Source organism: Ctenocephalides felis, unplaced genomic scaffold (genome assembly GCF_003426905.1).
Source record: "Ctenocephalides felis isolate EL2017-DRISC unplaced genomic scaffold, ASM342690v1 CF-g0.4_SCAFFOLD_00845, whole genome shotgun sequence".
NCBI classification, from domain to species: domain Eukaryota; kingdom Metazoa; phylum Arthropoda; class Insecta; order Siphonaptera; family Pulicidae; genus Ctenocephalides; species Ctenocephalides felis.
Genome location: NW_020536999.1, coordinates 18,777,296 through 18,799,797, shown reverse-complemented (window position 1 = coordinate 18,799,797; position 22,502 = coordinate 18,777,296). Strand labels below are relative to the sequence as shown.

The following is a 22,502-nucleotide window of genomic DNA, read 5'->3' as shown; positions in this document are numbered from 1 at the left end:
TTTCCCAAGGTCAAAGAGAGAGATTCTGGCTACTGGCGCAAAGGATGACGTTGGATTGCCCGGAAAAGCGCGTACGTCATCGATGGAGAAATGCGGGAGCGACGCGGTAAGTCGGACGGAAAGTGGCGGGAGATATTGATCGGCGAAAACCCGACTTACGAATAGGTCGGGAAAAGCGATGAAAATCCGAGACGGATCTCTCTCAAAGAGCGGCCAGATGTTGTGATGCTGATGACAATAGAGGGAAAGCGCGCGATTTTCTTTCTTTCGAGGAGTTATATTGTATTTTATATTTGCGTAGGTTCATTGAGGAAAGATCTCATTGGAGTGGTTTTGTTTCGATAAAACGAGATATAATTAATGCTCAAAGCAATTATTATACATTATCAATATAAATAGCCACACACACGCGTAAAAATATGTACAGGGTGTCCCAGAACTCAAGATCAAGCCCAAACGAGATGACAGCATTGATCATAATTGCCATAAAAAATAATAAAAAATTGACTCATGTGGTTTAAAAATTATGAGCTTTCAGGTGCAAGATTAGAAGAGCATTAGTGAAAATGTGACCATTCATCGTTTATTGTGGTTGATTTTTTTTTAATTTTGTTCAACATTTTTAAGATCACAGTCAAAAATAATGACCTCTAGTTTCCAAGAATTAAACTTTCTGATGAACTGTAAATTAAAAATTTTCAAAATTCGTCAACTTTGAAAGGCCCTCTTTTAAAAAATACAGTTGAATATATATTGTAATTGATATATATATATATATATGTATATATATATATATATATATATATATATATATAAACTATTTAATGTCATAACCACTTTCAATCTTCAATTCCAAGTTCTTATTCGAAAGTTAAACGCAGAAATACAAGAATAATCCTCTGACTATAAAAACTTATTCATTCCCTAGAATTGAATTATTCCCATAAATGTAAAACCGTTTATATCGTTTAAACTTTAAACCATTCATAACATATACTACTCTACATTTAATGTCGTAGTTTCCAATAGAATATATTTGAACAAGCAGTGATATTATTAGATCTAATTTTTAACCAAGTTCAATGTTCATTTAGTTTTCATGGACAAAGAGATATGAAAATCATAAATCATTTGATTATGACACTGTGTGAAATGTTTAAGTGCCGGTAATATTTAAACTAGTATAAATGTATATTATTATATGTTTAAATTATTTGAATAAATTGCAACATGGCTTGATAACAGTTTTTAGATGTTTAATGCAATGCAGTATATTAATGGCATAAAATCCAAATCCAATCAACTGAGCTTGATTGATCCAATTACTGATTTCATTATTTTCGCAAAAATATTTTTCGAATTTTTGGCGATTCTGATTATTAAGAATAGAAGAAACAAATGGAAAAACAATTTTAAATCCAACCAAGTTGGGTCAAATTTATATTTTTATAAAAAATAATCGGCAATCCACTAACCTAGTTCCTGGTCCAAAACTCCCAACGGTTTCCTAGCCGGCGAAGTATTCTTCTGCCCTCCGGTGGTGATTGGCGGTTGTTTTAGAACCGCCAGAGGCACTATTCCTTCAGGAACCGGTCCTCCGCGCTCCACGCCCTGTGTCGGCATACGCACCAGGCAGTGGTCTGGTCTGGTCGGACAGGAGACGTCCAGAACCTGCACCTGTTGCCCCTTGAGCACCGTCAACTCGCCGCTTCCGGGAGCGGCGTGATGGTCGCCAATGACCCATGTCATTTCCACCGCACTTGTCTGGAAAGGATAAGAGATAATTAATCATAATAATACCATCATATACATTATATATATATATATATATATATATATATATAAAGGGTGTCCCAAAAGTGAACGTCAAGCCGAAACGAGATAATATCAAGCAAAAAATTATAAAAAGAAATATTGCACGTACTCTAAAAATTATGAGCTTTTAATAAGTGCAACCTATAGCTTTGGTGAAAATGTAACAATTTCTCGATTATTGTGATAGTTTTTTTAATTGATTTAGTTCATTTAAGCTCTAGATCAGTATTTGAAAATAACATTTAAAACAGTCAAAAATAATTGCCCCAAGTTTTCATGAATCGCGCCTTTATTTGAACTATGAAATTTCAAAATTGGTCGAGAGAGAGTTGCACTTTAGTTTTTGAAAAATCAATGCACTAAAGTATGTCGGCAAGTTTCATAAAAAAATTGGCGCATTTAATCAGATTTGTGAAATGGTACAACACAATCGTACAATATTAAAAAAAATCGAGTACCAAAATGAAAACCAAAAATGACTTGATTTTTGCTAGTACTCAGTGACTGAAAAATCACCAAAGTAATTTCACTATGATCAAATGACTGTATAATCAAGAAAATTTTAGTAACATAAATATCTCTTTTAATAGAAAGAAAATTGTTTTCTTATATCAATATTAAATTCTTTCATTCTAGAGAAACTATATAAAACAACAAACAATTTCCTCTTTGATATAAGAAGATTATATCAAAACTTTTAGCGCAATATTGAAACTGGCACTTAATACATCACGCCAAAGTGCTCGGCTTGCTATATCAGATTTTGTAAATATTTTTCTAGAAAAATAGTAAAAATCATTTGAGCTTATAATAAATCCGACTGCATTATTCCAACATAATTCAACTTGATATAAAAAATGCAACTTTAGTTATTTATTCATCGCGTATAATATAATCCGGAATTCGTGATAGTGGGTTAAGTAAGGGTTTGAATTATAAATTTACGAAGCAACAAATATATATATATATATATATATATATATATATATATATATATAAGATTATAGGTTTGGTACTCAAAACTCCATATATCTCTATCTTTATATGTGATCTCAACATATATGGACTTACGATCAAAACCAAACTATTTCCCGACGTGGTGAAAAGCTGAGTGCGACACGAAGCAAAAACGTTCCACAAAAGAACTATGGCATGAAAAAAAATCTAGAGAAGTTTTAAGGGAATCGACGTGCTGCTGGCAAGAACCATTAGAGGAAAAACCAAGGAATTTTCTCATTTTTCTTGAAAAATAAGAAATGAACATCTATCGGCGTTCCAACACGAGCGCACTCGGCGTGCCAGTAAGATCGATAAGAGGAGCGGTCCAGGAAATAAAGAGAGTGCGGCTGACTTGCCTAAAATAGGACGAAATTCTAAATTGCATCTGCAGTGATATGGAAATGGCTAATTTGAGCTGACAAACAGAATGAACTATTGAGATTTTACTATATACTTTTGGAAATAAACTAACTTGCTGTGAATCGACTCTAATTTAAAGAGCACATTTAATATGTCTAATAAATTGCCACCGAACTTTTAGACCTTGCAACTATTAGTTTACATTATATTTGTAGCCAGACAAAATCTTCAATTCCCACAATGAGAGTTCATTGTCACATATTTTGGAAAGACATCTAACTTGCTCTAAATCCACTACAATTATATATTAGGTTGTCAAATATCTCCCTTCCGCTTTTTTGCTCTTGGTTTATAATACAAAAAAGCGGAAGGGAGATATTTGACAACCTTATAATTTAGGATGGCAAATCCAGCAAAATCTGAAAAGTGGGCTACATGCTCGTGATATGTCACTTCTGTGTCTATCTTGCACATTTGCATGCATGTAGCTCTATTATTCTAAACTTTGATCAATTTTCATGATCACTAGTTCTCATAAGCATATAATATTTCAAATAGATTCCTTTTACTATAAACTTAATCACCATGCAAACTTTCACCAAATTTCCATAGGAGTAAACCTGAGATCCTCCTTGTAATTCATTTATATATTAAAGCATTTTATGAGTATTTTTAGAAGAAAAGCTTGTCCTGTTGTTTTATTATAAAAGAACTCAATGTGTGTGGGATTTCGCGTACCTTTTACATTATGTCGCCTTCCTCCTCAAGATACTTTTACATTTGATTGCAGAATTAGAGTCAATTATCTTACATTACCATAATTTAGTTGTAATATAAGCAAAAAATCATATCTAAGAATAGACTTACAACCAACAGTGTATAACTTTTCCTGAACTTCGCGAAAAATATATTTTTAGAGTTCGCTTTTCCTCTCTGTACGTTTTTATACAAACCACAAACAAGGCCTTGGATAATATCGTTTCAAATTGGCCTACACTTGTTTGATCGCGAATTTAACGATGTATGTTTTTCTACTGACAACGTTCTTTGGAGTTGTACACATATAACATAACACAGGGGTATTACACCTTAGACATGGATACATACACCAAGAGAAATGTGAACAAAATTTGTACTTGTTATTAAAATCTTTATAATATATCTGATATTCTGATGTACATATGTCTAATAATCATTTTTGACCACTAAATAAACTTTTTTTAACTTTTTTATTAAATCTTTAGGATTAAAATAATAATCAGTTCTTCACTCCGTTAATACATGGGAAATGATTTTTGAATCATTCCAATAGGACGCTCCGTTCTCTCAAAAACTGAATTGAATTTTTTGCACTTTTTGATCCCTTATCTTCGTAACGGTTGGACCCACCATTGTAAACTAATCAGAATGTCTCCCCATCAATAAAAATCGAATGTTTTTTAATTCATTCAAATCGGTTGCACCGTGTTCCCGAAATCGTAGATAAAAATATAATCAGTGAAAGAGATTTCTTCAAGACCAGAACAATTTTTGTTTCAAATATAAATTTGAAAATTTTTGTTTCCTATATTTGTTACATTTTGTCTTCGCTAGTTAATAGGCAATTTTGTCATTTAATTATTTATTTGTTATCAACAAATTGAGTGCTAATAATTTTAAAAATACTTTCCAAAAACAGGAAATGTTTGCATAAAAAAATAATTACTAATTACAAGTATAATAATAACGAATTCCAATATATTCACTAAATATTTATAATTTCAAGTTTAAACTATTATTTGCTAATTTTTTCATTTTCAAAAATTGCTATGTATCCTTGTATACTAAATCGATGTACAACCACAAAACCAAAGAATTGATTTGTATATGTATATTAGACACAAAATAGCCAATCCCGTCAAACTAATGAATTAAATTACATAAAACAATTTGGGCACTCCATATTCTAGAATTAAATAACAAATACTTAATTCTTACTAATCCAAAATTGAATTAAAATAATATGAACAACCGATAATATTATTATTATCATAATATATAATTCATTTATAAATAACAGTGTTTTTTGACAAAAATAGAAAGAAATAAACCGTCAATTTACTACATCTCTTAGTAAACACCGATATCCCGAAGTATTGATTTTTAATTTGACCGTCTATATGTATATAAAGTTGGTTTTTGTGGTCGGGTTAATATTTTTCTCTAATGTTTGTACAATAATGTTTACATATCGACCAGAGAGTATGCGCCATGTTAAAATGTCCATTTAAATTATTCAGGAACCCGTGAAAATTTATACTGATTGAGAGAATGATTTAAAAGCATATATTTGATGTTCGCAAATTGGCAATAATGGAGGTAATTTGGAATAAATTGTGCAGGCTTTTGAATTTAAAATGGGATAACACGCTTTTGAACAGGAAAAATCAAATAGATGGAAATTTATATTTAATAAATATTCTAGACTTTTTTGGCCGTATTTTATAGATACTTTTGATAATCTATAACTTCACATGTAGGTACTAGTTTTTTTTTATAATTATGGTCGAACTATAAATTGCGATCTAAATTTAGACATAAATACATAGCAAAACCGATTGATCTAAATTCTAAAAGGCTTTTACAAGAAAAAATGTCCAATAACGTGGGTTAAAACACCGCGAATCGGTGGGCCTGACTGATTTCATAGAGTTTATTCACAACAGTGAGCACTTTGATAAAGGTGCGATTCGCAGAATATTAGAATTTCGCGTAAAAAAATAATATATATAATACATGTTATTATTAGTTAACTGTCCGATTAGCCAATGAGTAATATAAATTATCACCAAATTGGTATCATAATAAATCAAACTAGAAGTAGGTGGCATTTTGACTTGAAGAAAGTTGCATGGACTTTCCGATACCTATGCATAATCTATATATTACAAGTGAGATTTAGTTATTTAGTTAAAATGATCTACTGTTATTTTAAAAAATAAAATTTTCGCTTTCACAAACAATAATCAATTGAGTTTTTTTAAATATACTTATAATAACTATAATTGTATAAATTGATTTGTACATTTGCAATTAACGCATTGCAAATGCTTTGGCATAGATTCTGATTAGAATCGCTTGAGCGCGAGAAAAAATTGAAACTGTGATGAATTTTTATAATTCACAACTGCTTATCGTAGGCCTATGATATTTTAGTATAATATTCCAGGCTACAAAATCTAACGAAATACAAAATTTCATCATTTAATTACGAAGAAACGGACCGCCTGATCTTTACCAAAAACTAATAAACGCGATTACCAACTAATTCTCTTGCAGACTAAAATGTAGACTGTAGACTAAAATGCAGACGATTTTTTTTTTACTTTTCTGTCGATTACAAACAAACGGCTTGGTCGATCATTGTGCAAAACAAATCAACGCGAGTCCTTATTAAGTTACATAGAATGTTTTTAAAATTTTGAAATCTAGTCGTTTACTAGAAAACGTAGACAAAAGTTGAAAATCAGCTCACCTACACACACACATACTTATTCCATATTTTGTCTCATTCTATTCAGAATGTCTTTGAACGTCGACAAAACATGAAATTTTGGGCAAATCGGATTTTTTACGAAAACAAACTTCTCCTACAGGTAGTAAAAAAATGTACCTAATACTGATGCACAAGTATTGTTGAGTTATTCTTAGTACAATTTTGTTCAAACATAAATAAAATCAAAAGTATATTTTATATTACTACAGTAGGTATGTTTTCCGTCATAGAATCTTCTATTTTCTTTCTAAAAAACATCTATTTTTTACCAATTGTGTGCTCGGTTGCCTCCTCAAGAGCCTCGCATGGAACGACCCTGGAGTATCTATGGTATGCTGCCTGGACAGTGCCGGATGGGGCGGATTTACCGACCCTTGTCTGAACCATGGCAAAGATATTTTTCGCCTCGCCTTCTGGGGCCCACTGGCGCCGCCAGCGGCACTCATTATTTACTTTTAACCCCTTATACTGCTCTGTTTTCTACTCACGTCACTTTTGGTTTATACACTTATTTTTATCCACTATGTTGTTCCAGTTTTAACAATACAACACAGAACACTGCAATTCCGTACATGCAAATTTTGATTAATTAATTTATTTAGGTGCTCGTCAGGACGGGTACTGAGTTGAGCGAGATTAGTAAAGTTTGATTTTCATGGAAAATGCAACGATGCGCTAAACTATTATAATTTAACTGCGTCGACAAAGTTGGCTTCTGTAATTTGTATTCATGTGGAAATACAATCGGGATTTAACACAGTTTTGATGTAAAATCAAAACATAAGTTGATTAAACAATGTATATATATATATATATATATAATCTCGAATTTGAATATGACATTCATGAGTATGGTTTAAATGACCGTTCGCTCTCAATTTCATTTTTAATCTACTAAGATTTTTTAGAATATGAATTGTAAAGTAATATTGTCTATCTTAATTTTTGTGATTGAAATATAATCTGTTTTGCAGATTCTCATGAAAATAAGAATATTAAAAATATTGAAAATTATCATTTTCTTTGAAATAACATAATCTAGATTCCACAGCATCGCAAAGCCCGGGGTTACTTTGTGACCTATTTTAGAAAGATTTTAACCTAGTTGCGCTCTTGGTCGAAACTATTACATAAATATTTTATATCTTTTCACATGTAATATAGCTTGAATGCTGTGTAATATTATTTGGAATTAACCAATTACAGTATTATAGAAGAATAAGGAATAATTTATTACAAATTCAAACTAATGATGAAATTTATATTATAGCCGAAAAACTCTAACATTAAAATTCTGTATCTACAAATAAAGAAGTATTGTTATTATAATTCTGAAATGGTTTAATATCTACTATTAATTAGTTTATTCCATTATCAACTTTGAGTCACATAAAAATCACAAAAAACGTTTTGCGTCCAATTATTTTTCTAAGAAAATTATTCCTAAAAATCGACAAGGCGCAAAGCCTAGTTTTTACGATAATCTGGATAATTTGTTATCTAAGGATAAATCAAATAGTAGTAATTATTTTATAAATATTATATCAACTTTAAAATTACACAAACAACGTTGATCATCTGAATACTTTTCCAAGCATTTTCCTCAACATATGGCACTAAAACTTTAATTTACGATAGGTCTGTTTGTGAGATATCTACGTATCAGTTACATTTTTATTAACTATTACATCAACTTAACGGCACATAATAAAACTTTATAAAAAATCACAGAGTACGTTTTCCACCCATATATTTTCCTAAGCAAATTTTCCATTTCCCTCCCAAGAGTCGACAATCTAACCGAATTAGAGCAATTGCCATGGCTGGCAATTTCACGACCGTGTACTTTATTAGTCGTTGTTATGAATTGAATGGCTTATAATTCTGCCAGTTATCGCTCACCGTTTGTATTTTCCTACCAATTTGTTCCTCCTAATAAAGATATATGAGATAAGGTAAAGGACACATGGAAATCGTTGAATATTACTGTGATTAAACCAAAAGTAGAAAAGGAAGTTAAAATGGTATCAGTATTAGGAATGAAACCGTTAACTGAAGTTTGTTGAATCTAGATTTACTTAACATATATACACTGCTAACCTTTGTTAGTTAGTTAGTTAGAAATTTTTAGACATGTTAGCTGGAAATTAAAAAACAATATACCAGGCTAGGATAAATAGGACTATTTCTGATTTCATTTTACTAAAAATACTTCTCTAAAGTGCAAGGAAGGCAAACGCACCTATTGCGTTCTCTTATTAAAAATAAGATCACCTCCACAAAATTGAATCAAGTAATAAAAATCTTGAAAAACGCAAGTTATCTGTTCCAAGTCTACAAACAAAATGATTATAATCTTCGTATGGATAAAAACATGTTGAAAATATCAGGCAACAAGTTATATTTTGATAATAATTGTGGCTAGACTGTAATTTTCTAAGGAAATGTTATGAATCAGACAAACTATTTTGAGAACATAAATTACATACAAAAATATATATACACACAAACACACACACACACATATATATATATATATATATATATGGTTGTGTGTGTGTGTTTACGTGCTCATATTATTAACCATAATACTCATAATAATATTTAAAATCATATTAGTAACCGGCGCTTTACTCTTTTTATTCCCATGTTTTGATTTATTTTATTTATTTGGCATAAACAATATCTAAACAAACGCATTAATTATTGATTAAATAATGTAAAAAGTTTGCCTTTACATAAATTAAAATTGTCATAGAAAATTTAAGTAACTAAAAATGATTTACTAAACTCTATAATTATTACTATTCTGATAAATAGATTAGGATAACCCCATTCATTTTTACCTCCAAATTTCTATGTTTTTAAAAATTAAGAAAAAACGAGCTGATATCAAACCTAATTACCCTAATTACCGTGACAGACACCTACACGTACATTTTCCAATGCAATTATGGTTTACACAAAATTCAATTTGCGATATCACCAAAATAATGTTTAATTATTAATTTTCATAGTTCACCCTTATAAATTCAATGCAAAAACACATAACTCTTTATTATATAAATTAAGTAAAATTTTGAGTTCACTAAACATATATCTTACTCTAAAACATTTGCGAAATAGATGAAAGCAATTTACGTTTTGCAATACAAACACCTATATAGTAATAAATCAGTGATATGATATGATATATAATATCTGTATCAGAGGTATGACACAATTAGTCCACGGACCACAAAAGTGTAAAAAATATTAGAAACATAATAAAAATAGTTACACCAATAATTGAGGAAAATGAGAAAATTATTAGATTTTGAATTTGATTACTGTTATGTTGTGGAAAATCTCAAAGTTTAGGGTTAAACTACATTTTTGTTAGCAATGACACTTCTTAACTATCTTGCCTGATTATAGAAGAGAAATTTATCTTTATTTGAGTTTTCTGGTTAGAATATATCTCTTAGTGGTAATCCTTAATTTGATGAAGCCATGCTGGGGAATAGCTGTTTTAACTTGAAAATATATTTTCATCTATATGTTTAGGGAGGAACCGATATCACTAATGCTTGATATCAGACATTCTAAGATGTAAATCAAATTTGTAACCTGGGGTTATAAAAAAGCCTTCACAGCATAAGCAATAGCAAAACCCACCATAAATATAAAACCAAATTTAAAATTAATTTTCAAATATTTGCCTTAAATTTGTTTGATGAAAAGGTTGCATTATGACGATTTAGATTACGCAATGCGACTTTTAGCGACAAAGCTAAATAAATAGAAATGTTATCTTTAAAAAGAGATAAGATAATAAATATAGGTAAATAATTGCAAGGTATAGACCTCTGCATACATACAAAAATATATGGAAGTTATCACAACACTATTAGAAATATCACGACAAGTATCCTAACCAAGGAATAGTTCTGATCTAAAATTAATATAAAAATAATAAACAACAAGACAGCAAGACAACAAGAAACAAATAAGATTAAATTTCTCCTTCACCAAGTTAATTAAATTTATAAATATTAAAAATCTACTTAGCTTCATTATTTACATTGTGCCTTTCAATAGCAATTAAGGCATAAATAATTCCACTGCCTAGAAATACCAGATAAATTATTGTTCAGTAATAAATGGAATCGATTTGAAATTCCAATAACCGGTCATCAATATAAATTGTACGTTCTCAGTATCCCTTATCGACAATTAACATTTAGATATATTCAATTTAATTGGAAAGCTTTTAATTAGTTAAATATCGCCTGAAAGTCGCTTGAATTAATAATACATCAGAAGAGGTTATGCACAATTGCCAGTGTTGGAATATCATTCACGGTAAATAATAATATATAGGTAACAAAATTATTTAGTTAAATAAAATCAATGTATAACCATTTACTGGTATCGGAGTTAAAGACTGTTTTCACCTGAAATCATATTTTACATCTATATTTTAAGGTGAAAACTTATATCACTACTGCTCGATATCAATATGACCAATGTGAATAAGGAATCGATGTGTACATTAATAATTGAACATGAGATATTTGGCATGTCAGACCATCGTTGCATAACATGCAGATAATCCACGAGAATTATAATCCAAACATCCAATACAAGGGCTTTGGACAAATAATAATGGTTTGGTCTATGTAAACGTACGAGGGATATGTATATATATATATATATATATATATATATATATATATATACTTATAAAGAAGGCCGACAAAACTACTTGAAGAGTTTCGAGTTGTGGTGCTTCAAAAGAATTGGGAAGATAAATTGATCAGAAAAGCTAATAAATGAAAAAGTAGTGCAAAGTTTGAGAAAGAAAAAAGACCACTAGACATGATTTTCAAATGAAAATGAAACTGGATCGGACTCATATCAGAAAAAGAGTGCCTTCTTCATTAATATCATCAAAGATATAATAGAAGAAGTTCTAGGATGCAGAATAATGCATTTGAACGGCGAGTAAAAGAAACATAGGCAATTGAAAATCAAGGTGCATTGATCATCAAACTTGAGAACAAGTCTGAGAAGAAAAATGCATAAAAGTGAACTATTATCAAAAATCGGAAAATCTAAACTCGTAGTATTCTCACATCTGAGACTCGGGCAGAGCATCAAGAATGAAAATAATTATAATAATTTATATTAAAATTAAATACATATAATTTTCATAAGAATTACTCAGTTAAAGCAAATGTGTGCGTAGATAATTATAGATAACTTAATTTTCATAAATACGATTCGACATTCAATTTTGTCATCAGCCATGCATACAGAAAATTGGACATCACTTTTTAACATGATTAGTACTAACATGTTAAACAAAAGTGAGAAATTGCAAATATTATGTTATTCTATATTCTTATAATATTCTATAGATATATAATATATGTCGCAATGCATTTTGTAATAATACAGGGTGTCTCAGAACTCAACGTAGTATTGATCATAGAGATCATGCAAAAAATTAGAAAAAAAAATCATATTGAAATTTTAAGTGCAACCTAAAGCTTTGGTGAAATTGTGACTAATTACTCAGTTATTGTGGTTAATTTTAATTAATTTTGCTCATTTAAGCTTTTGATCCGTAATCGTGAATTTCGAGGACCACAGTCAAAAATATTAACACATTTTTCCCTATTTTTCCAGAATTAAAACTTTTTGTTGAACTATAAATATAAAATTAAGATTTTCAAAATTGGTCAACTTGGAGAGTCAATTTAAAAAAATATAAATAAAATATGTGTTGGCAATTTTGAGGATAGTATTTAATCAAGATTTTGAAGTAATAAAATTCTAGACAGTTTCATAATGAATAAAAAATCGAGTAGAAAAATAAAAACCTAAAACCTAAGAAGCCCTTTTCGGCTTGACGTTGAGTTCTGGGACCTTAATGCCTTTTAAGCATAGTCACAACTAAAATATTATGAATATCCAATCTTCAATATGACCTGATGATGACAAAAAATTATATGTGGTAAAAAGAGCCTAAAAAAATGTTTGCTTTTTTGAATTTGATGTACAGCAAGTTATACATATGTAAATATAGGGATTAAATAATTTAAATACATACACACACACAGATATATATATATATATATATATATATATATATATATATATGAACTCAATTATATATCAAACTTCAATATAATAATCAAAAATATTTTTCTCAGTACCGCTAAAAATTCCAAAATGCATTCTCAACTAAACAAATAAACCCATTCACTTGTTTCATTTATTTCGCGATTTATTACGCGATTAAAAACACGCCACAATTTTTTTAAACCAATTTAATTTCCTCGTTATTTCTCTCTATTTTCTTTTAACGCGATCGCACGCGTTTCTCATCGGTGACACGCGGCCGTTGGACCGCGCTTTCGTTTCTCGCATGCCGCGCGGCGTTCGCCAGACTCGGTAGCGGTGTCAGTCGGCGGTTAGCGGCCGCTACGTGCGCTTTGGCATGGTACGCGCCGGTGACTGCTGCGGCCACTCGAAGCGGCATTCGGGGCAAAGGCACGCCTGCGTTCCGCGCTCTGGAGCGATGGAGCGACACGAAATCTACCGCGCAGGCGGGGAGGTTTATACATGCAAAAGACCGGGTGTTGGGTGTAAGGGCTGCACCCCTGGAGAATTAGTTTGTCTCGTTTTTCGGCAATTGTCGTCTTTGTTAGGTAAAGGGGTAGATCAAATACGTTTTATAGGTTGTAAAATAAGCATTAAATTTATTTATTTGGTCGTCGTGTATAACATGGAAGAGTTTGTGTCGATTGTAAAGAGTGTTTTTTTTTGTGGACTTTATGATGCACACTGCCAATATATCAGTCTTTACTCCATGTTTTATAGAAAAAATTAATGAAGTTCATTTTTTATGATACTAGGACATAAATGTGTCATACTAGGACATTCAGTAATTGTTTCAACGTTATTATATGGCTCTTTGAATGGATAGCAACCCAGTAGTTGTCCAATCCAGTTGTGACTTATTAACTATTAATTACAATAATAATTAACTATATCAATGTATTAACATTAAGAAGTTGACATTTTATTTTATACCCATGAGAGGCGATTTTCACTTGAGATGATATTTGGGATCTATAATCTGCAACTTTTTATTCACAAAAATAAACTAGGAGTGTTTTATACCCCAAACTATCAAGATACGTTCAAATCAACAGCAAAAATACACGTATTTTATCAAGCCTATAATTTGCCGTTTCAACTAAATAGTTATCAACCATAAAAATCATTGGTTCAATCACTCTAATCTTAATAAACTTACACTAGGACCAGTGATGTAGAGTAGGGCACAAAGATCCAATTTTACTTTCAGTATTACTATCTTAAATGAATTACAAACTTCGTGACTATGTGTTGTCATTTGAACTTAAAAATAACAAACATCTCACAAAAGAATTAATTACGTATACGATGCGTATATCTATAAATGATAATCATTTTTCATAAACTAAATACAAGAACTCAAAAACAGCAAAACCGCCAACATAAACAACTTTTGGAATGGATATCGATACATTTCGGTTTATCTCCTGATAGCGACATCGTAAGAATCAAAGTGATGACTGGTTACAAACTTTTAGCCTTCTACTTTAAAATAGTGTCATTTAAAAATTCTACCCTTCAAATATTTTGGAGATAATGATGTTGGACCATTTTACACGCCCACCTCCGAGCCCCTATCTCTCTTATCCATCGCACTTTTAACTCATAAATAATACACCCATCGGTATAAAAAAACAGAAAACTCTATTTGCAGCAGTTTTTGCTATTTCTCGACGTGATTTATTTGCTACAAGAAGAACGAATAACGTTTTTTATGAAATCCAATCAAAATGCAAAAAATAATTCACTCAAGCTATAATTTGTTTCTCGATGTATAAGATTAATCGTTAACATGTCGGTTGAAGCAGCATCAAACTAATTTTCAGGATATATGAAGACAGAATAATATGTAAATTAGGATGAAATTTTATGCATATGTATATATATATATATATATGTATATGTATATAAATATATATATAGCCATATAAATTTGTATATGTAAACATACGAATGGAAAAAGACAACAAACCCCTGGATGTAAATTCAACATCCCCAAAAGTGGGTAGTGATCGAAGCTAGTCAGAATGCAAACAAGTAAGCAAAAATTCAGAGATGTTGTGTTTCAAAAGATAAGGGTTAATTTGAGATAATGAATTGTTTATACAAATGAAAGAGAAGACATTATTACACTAATTCGAAATGTTTATAGCAATTGCTAAAAGGTAATACCTGCCGGTACACTGAAATAAGCGCAGCATATAATGGAGCTGTGTTTTATTTTGAAAACAGTTCTAAATAAATAACATTTGCCAAAGGTAATGAATGTTGTTTGTCTACAGAATTTCAAATAATTCAGTAGAACGAGAAATAGTGTCTAAGGTTGTTATTCAAGTTTGTGAAAATTAATTAAAGTTTGTCTTCAGTACATAGAAAAACACAGAACTAATAATAATAATAATAATGGAAAGGGCTTTTAAAGGGAAAAAGACATAGCTACTTTGCTATTATTTCAAGTATTATTTAGTTCAAAGGATAGTTACAGAAGAAAGTTACTAATTTTGTTATTGAATTTTATCTTACCTTGATATAAAATTTATAACAATATAAAACCATAATATTATTCATAATTTTATGGATCACTATAATTAATACAATTACAGATGTTATAAATGTGTTTCAGAAATATCAATTGGATATAGCAATTTTTACTTTCTAGTAAAAGCGAAAACTATATTTTCGACAAAAACAGTTGAATTTTTTATCTAAATAGCTAAATCTCAATTTCGGTTGATTAAGACATATCGGAAAGTTCTTGCCGAAGCAACAAATTAAATACACAAATGCCTTGACAATTATAACAATTTCGACAAAAAAATTAATTTATTTCATACCAAAATACAATATTGTTTCTAGTATGTTAATGAATGCCGTTTTTATTTTTAACAAAACGTGAGAAGAAAGCTAATAAATTTTTTTCGCCGAGAAAAAGTCGCGTGGGTGCCACACGCGCGCTTTATCTGCCGCCTGCGGGAGCATGCGCGCCTCTGGTAGGGAATCCGATCAAAACAGGGTCGGAATCAAGGATTTTGTTGAAAGGACAATTTAAACAAAGGGCCAAATATGTAATACCTAGCTGTAAGTAGCATTTTGCCTTAAGGCAAGCTGCGAAACTCACCGATACGTATACATAATCAACTTAATTCAGAATTGAGATCCTGTTTTTTTTTTTAGGTGAAATGTTCAACCGCTTATTCCTAGAATAAAATTTTCGCTTTGACTGAAAAATAATCAATATGATTTTCAATTGATGTATTTCAAATATACTTACTATATCTGTAATTGTATAAATTAATTTAATTTGTTTAAGGAATTTAATCTATTTTATGTTCTGATAATGTATTTTATTCAAGTGTGGATATCAACTGTAATCAGTAGCTACCATAAATTCTGCTTAGAATCGTGTAGGCGCGGGGCGCAATTGCAAATTTTGGTGATTTTTTATTATTCAACCGCTTATCGTAAGCCTATAATATTTTAGTATGTTATTTCAGACTACAAAATCTATAGTCATACATAGTTTCATAAAAACATCAAACATTTATTTGTCTTCTTTATCATCTTTACGAAAAACTAGTCAGCACGATTCCCAACTGATATCTATCGGAAAGTTTTTAAATTTCCAAAACTGATTTAAAATTTTTGAAGAAAACGTCGACCAAAAATTTTGTTTTCACACAATAAAAAAATATGAAAAACTGGATGCGCATTGGGTACTAAGAAAAAAAAAATATGAGTGTGAGTAAAATTTGATTTAAGCACAAATAATAGATACATTATTAAATATAAAAAAAATATAATAAGTAATATATAAGAAGTATATCAGTTAAAAACTGTAATAATGTAGCATGTACATTAATAAACATGTTGATTTTCAATACTAATCTTGAATCCCCGTTACACAGACTTTCTAGAATATTTGGGAGAATTTTGTATAAAATTTTGTATGTTAGTTAAAAGTAGCAAACCGATTTACTAAAAATATTAAAATTATCAATAATGTTCCATTCTAACCACGTCCAATGCAAACTATGATGCATCTAGAAAAATGTCAAAATTACAAAATTATTGCCTCAGGAAACAAATGTAATCATAGCAATCAATATACATATTGTGCCTCCATTTTCATTAGTTAACCAAACAAAAACGCCGTCGCAAAATTTACAGAAACTCCTAAAAGCATGAAAAATTAAAATTTATTCAAAAATAAGTCTATTTACTTTATGAAAAAAACACAATTGCACGTGGAGTTTCAATTAAGATCGCAGTTGAATTAAAACTGCTATTAATAAAATCGTGCACTCGATAAATGAATTCGTATACATAAGTTTTAATATTCAACATTTCTAATAAAATAAATTATTTTAGTGAAATAATGACAAAAACTAAGAGCAGGAATTGAAGAATTGAATATGTGCTTAATATTTTCATATTATATACATTTTTTTAAATATATTTACTCTACTTCAACTTTAAACGCGTACCATGTGACAACAATATTTCCTAGATACCTAGATACCTAAAATGAACATTTCTAATTGAAATAAAATTTAATTAACAATGCATTTACTATAAATAGAATCGCGTTCAGAATCAAAATAGTTCCACCTCCATAATAAATTCTCGATTGATAATTACAAAATCGCCCACAAGTAAATCCATCAATTGCGGTTCGATATTATTGGAAGTGATCGATATATTCAAAACGAACAGCTTTCAGTTGTGCATGTGACATATATAATGTCTGAAACATGGATATGTTCGTACAGATACCTAAATTAATTTCAATATCTGACTATTATTTGTCAATATGTCACTAACATGGGTACAGTACAATTTCTTTGAATGAAATCAAATGGACGATTTATGTAAAGAACAGTTTTTGCATTGACCGGACGCCTACTGCAATAATAAAAATAACTCATAAAATTGATTCGAATAGAAACGAATTTAAATAAAGGTATACATAGAAGAAAATACTTTGACTGCTTGGTATGATAAATTACAAATAAAGTTTTAGTTTGAATAGTGACGAGCCAGCGGCAGTCCGAGCTACTTTTAAACTACTAGTATCAGTTTTAGCTGTTTCTAAGATGCGGCCGATAAAATCTAAAAGACGCAATTTTAAAGTCCAAAACATAGTTTTTTGTGAGAATAGTCAAATTAAAATACTTCATACTATTCATTCAATAAACGTGATTTTTCAACAAACTTTATAAAATTTGAACTTACAATAAGATACATTTTAACTATCGAAGTTCAAAACTTTATACTTTATATAAGGCATCGGTCTTGAATATGAGATTAAATTATTTGATTTTTATGCAAAGATATTAAAAATTAGTTTATTTAGAACTTACCGAAAAATAAGATCATGTTTTCGCCAGAAAATCCGATTTTTTAATTTTATGTTTTCTCTGACAATATTGGGAAAAGCTTTGTATAGATGAGTCTAAATTTCCTCAACGTCTTCGGCCAGTAGGTAAGTGCCAAAATTTTCGAGAACGTTTTCATCAAAAATTCTGAACCTATTTGAAAATTCAAAACCTGTTCCATAGGTATCAGTTTAGAATCGCGCTGAATAGTTCTTAGAAAAGATCGGCCAGGCCAACATTATTAAAGTTATTCAAAAAATTATTAAATTATTAAAAAAATATTAAAATTATTATTATTAAAAAAAAAACACGCATTGGAGGTGTTTTAAACCTATTCTGGGATAAGATTCGATTATTTGCTTAGGCACTACAATTTGTCAAATCTAAAAGCATCTTAAGAAAAAATCAAACATTGTCTTGTCTTACTTGTAAGCAAAGCAAACTTATACAAAAAGAATATATATTTTTTTAAAAGTGATAAGATTACTAGTGCCAGTGAAAAGTATCATCATTTCCACGTTCGCGTAGCAGAAATAATTTTATATCTCATTTAATGACTAAGACTTCCGTATTTAGTACATTTGGCCTTCTGTGATAAAATACGCCGAAATATACAAAAAAGTTGTTTACAATCATACACAAACAAGTTTAAGGTCAGACACCAGATTAAAAAAGCAAATCAAAACGTTGCGATGAAAATGCGAATTTATCTGTTAAGTTCAGCAAGTAAACTAATGTTAAGTTTGTATCATTAGGTTTATACAAAACTCGAGTTTTAAAATCAATCTCGAGATTATCAAAGAATTTATTTTACAACCGGATATTTTGCGAACACGTAACGGACGTCGATTTATTTGTACAGATGTCAAAATATTTACAGGAAAAACGTGCTGAAGTTGAAGAAATCCAGAAAGATGCGAACCATGTCGGTTAAAATGGACCAGAATTATATACACGATTAGAGATAAAACGCATATAGACAAAAATTTGTGAAAAAGATCTCAAATTGATTTTTTTTTTTAAATTATTTTATATTAAACTAGGTCGAACTTATTCGGCATCCATAAAAGGTGAAACCAAATATTTTTATAATATAATCGGACTATTATTAGAAAATTGAAGATTGTTTCTGGCCTGTACTAAAAATTTTACATAGAAATTTTATATGGTTTTATTAATGTTAAATTCAAAATATCACAATGGTATTGGAAAGTATAAAAACGTGTGTTAATTTGCACACATTTTCATTTGTCTCCAATTTTCAGATTTATATTGAAATATATATTGGTTTTAAATTATAACTTTATAGATTATTTAATTAAAAAGTTCGGACTTATTCAGTAACATCTGCATAAATACAGAAACCAAATAAAAATAGATAATTTTATGGAACATCCTAGCAAATCAAATATTTGACTATCGATAATTTATTAATGTCATCGTATTCAAAATTAGTACCCCTCTTTATAATCTTAATACTAATGAGTATGTTCAATGTCCTCCTCTCATAAATTTCTCAAGTCTAAAATTAGTTATAAAAATTTTTACTTACCTTGTCTGAATCTGTGGTGTTTCCACTTCCGAAAGAGGCCAACGAATTTCTATCCAAGTTTTCTGCACTTTCGTCCAAAGATGTACATTCTTCTAGATCCCTGAAATTAAATAAATATTGTATTATTAGTTTATTATTATTAAGTAAGTATTGTAATATTAGTTTATTGTTTGAATAATAATTGAATCTATTATATACTAATTCATTATTACCATTATTAAAACTAAATAAAAATTTAATATTGGGATGAAATTTTAAATCAAGTTGGTTAGTGATAACAAGGATCAAGATCACAGTACAAAAAATGATTGTAATTAAATAAATATATTCGAATAAAATCATAATATTATATATAATATTAGAAGGTCTTTCAACAGGAAATACAATAAAATTAGTTTAATTTTTAACTGAAAAATGGAATTGATCACAAATTGTCCTAAGCATTTTTGTTAGTCTTCAATATTAAATATGTAAAAATATAATAAACTGCTGGAAGTAATTTAAAAATTCTCATAGTCATTTACAATTTGATAGGTTTGTTTCAATATTGTTTCATTTAAACATTGCACGACTTGAATTTAAAATACTCAAAAAATATAATTAAATGAAAATTACCAAGTAGTCAAGCTATAAAAATCTTCCTACTATTTTTTAATATGAAGTTGATCAATTACCTGCTACTTCTCTGACTAGCATTATGTTTTCCTTTTCCAGGAGATTTAGGAGGCATGTGCATTGGCAATGCACTGCTGAAGTAGGTCTCTTGAATGACTTCTCGGAGTCTTTTGACCCACATTTGTTTTGCTTCTAAGGAAGAAGCTTTTAAAATTATTCTGTAATCACTTAGGGGCGGTCGACCCGTCCAGACGGCGAATTTGCACTCGTCGCCTTCTATGTGTTCTGTTACGCCTAATTCTGAAGTCTGAAATAAAATAAATATATAATAAAATATGTCTGAATACATAATTTTATATGCAATAAAAATACACTAAAACATATAGAACCATTAGTTACTTTATCGAAACTAATACTTTATGACTAGTTGCTAATTTCAGTCGAAATATGGTGCATAGCAACCTATTGATCAACTAATTAAATTGTATCAAAATTATATGGTTATTTTATCTGAGGTATTAGGAAAGACTGCAAGTCTTGGCACTGATATAATTTAAACTACAAAAATTTGAATATCGTTTCTCCACAATACCTCTTAAAATCTTTCATAATATTTTAGTAAACCAATATACGATATGATTGTTTTATAAATTATAATAGAGTATTACTACAATGAACTAAGTAGTATTCCTCCACATCTACTTACCATTAATTTATTCTTATAAATATATTTGGCTTTGCCATTATTGTCTTAACTTCTTTGGCGAATAATAAATATAATTCAAACAAAATATATGTCGATCTCGTCCTTTCTTATCAAATGTTTTGGATCGACCACATGGAACCCATCCTGTAAAACTACATCTCCCAAAGAATCCACAGACACATCACATTGTTCCAAGAGAGATAAATGCATCGCATCATTAGCCTTCTTTGGGACGTTTAACATCACATCTAAGCCATCCTGGAAAAATTATACACAAATAAATGAATAAAACGTGTCAATTTGAAGAATATTTATCACTATTTTTTATCATATTTACCTTGATTCTCCTTGTCCTTCTAAGCAACATGCCTGCAGATCTTTAAGCAGTAACTGATATTTGGTTATTCTTTGTACAGGTTTGATTAAATAAGCAGCCAATGGATGCTCAATCTTTGCTTTACGTTGCAAATCGTCGAAATATGTACCTCCATGTTGGACAAAGAGTGTATTGGATTCAGGCTTATTTTTGCAGTAGTGCACATACATATCGAACTTCGATGCCCTGAAAAAGGTAGGAATCATGTTAATCAATAAAACATTATATATATATTAATATATATATATATATAAACTTATATACTATTATATGTATTATTATAATTTTACCAAGTTACGAAACAATGTCCGACATCTTCTGGCATTGTTTCATATTTTCCAATTCTTTCAAAAATATTGAATTATGGAACTGATAAATTTCTTCCATATTTCCAAAGAGTATATCTTCTTTCCTTGTATTGCAGTCGGGACGTTACTTGGGTTCGTTCGCATTTCGTTCAGAAAACATTTTATGCAAATGTCTAAATCTTTAACATAGGTACGCTCCGTTTGCAAAAGTTCTGCCATTATAAACCTGAAACACAATCATAAACAGTTAATGTTAATATCATTGTTAATAATTCGAAATCTCTAAATGTGTTAGTATTACTTACTCCTTTCGTCTAGCGGATTTCCGTTTTCTTCATTAACTTCTTTCATTTCTTGGAAGATACTTCTTTCAATTTGGCCTCCAGTGATGGGTCTGAATGTCTATCACTATGACTAGATTTCGTTGTAGGTTCCGGCACCGGAACTTCCTCTTGTACCACCGCAGGAAGACCAAGAGTGCCTTCCAATTGTTGCCTATAAGCGTCCATACGAGCACTAAAATCTTTATACCTATAATAAATAAAAATCATATTTACATTAAATAAAAATTAGTTAAATAGAGGAATATTCGGTAGTAGATCTAATTACCTATTGTCAACGGCGGCAACCCATTGCTTAATAGAACTAGCATGAGCATGTCCTTTCTCTACCAAACTATCAGCCAACTGTATTAGCAACTTTACTCGTTCC

The 22,502-nt window shown here is 29.8% G+C and overlaps 1 protein-coding gene across 1 annotated transcript in view; it reads right to left on the bottom strand.

The window, feature by feature from the left end:
- The window catches only part of LOC113363907 (kalirin), a gene marked incomplete at its 3' end in the record, with an annotated part of 377,607 nt that overhangs the window by 55,174 nt on the left and 299,931 nt on the right, over positions 1–22,502 (bottom strand). Inside the window, 1 exon segment of the mRNA XM_026606388.1 lies at positions 1,476–1,764. Within this exon segment, the coding sequence (XP_026462173.1) occupies positions 1,476–1,764 (289 nt within the window).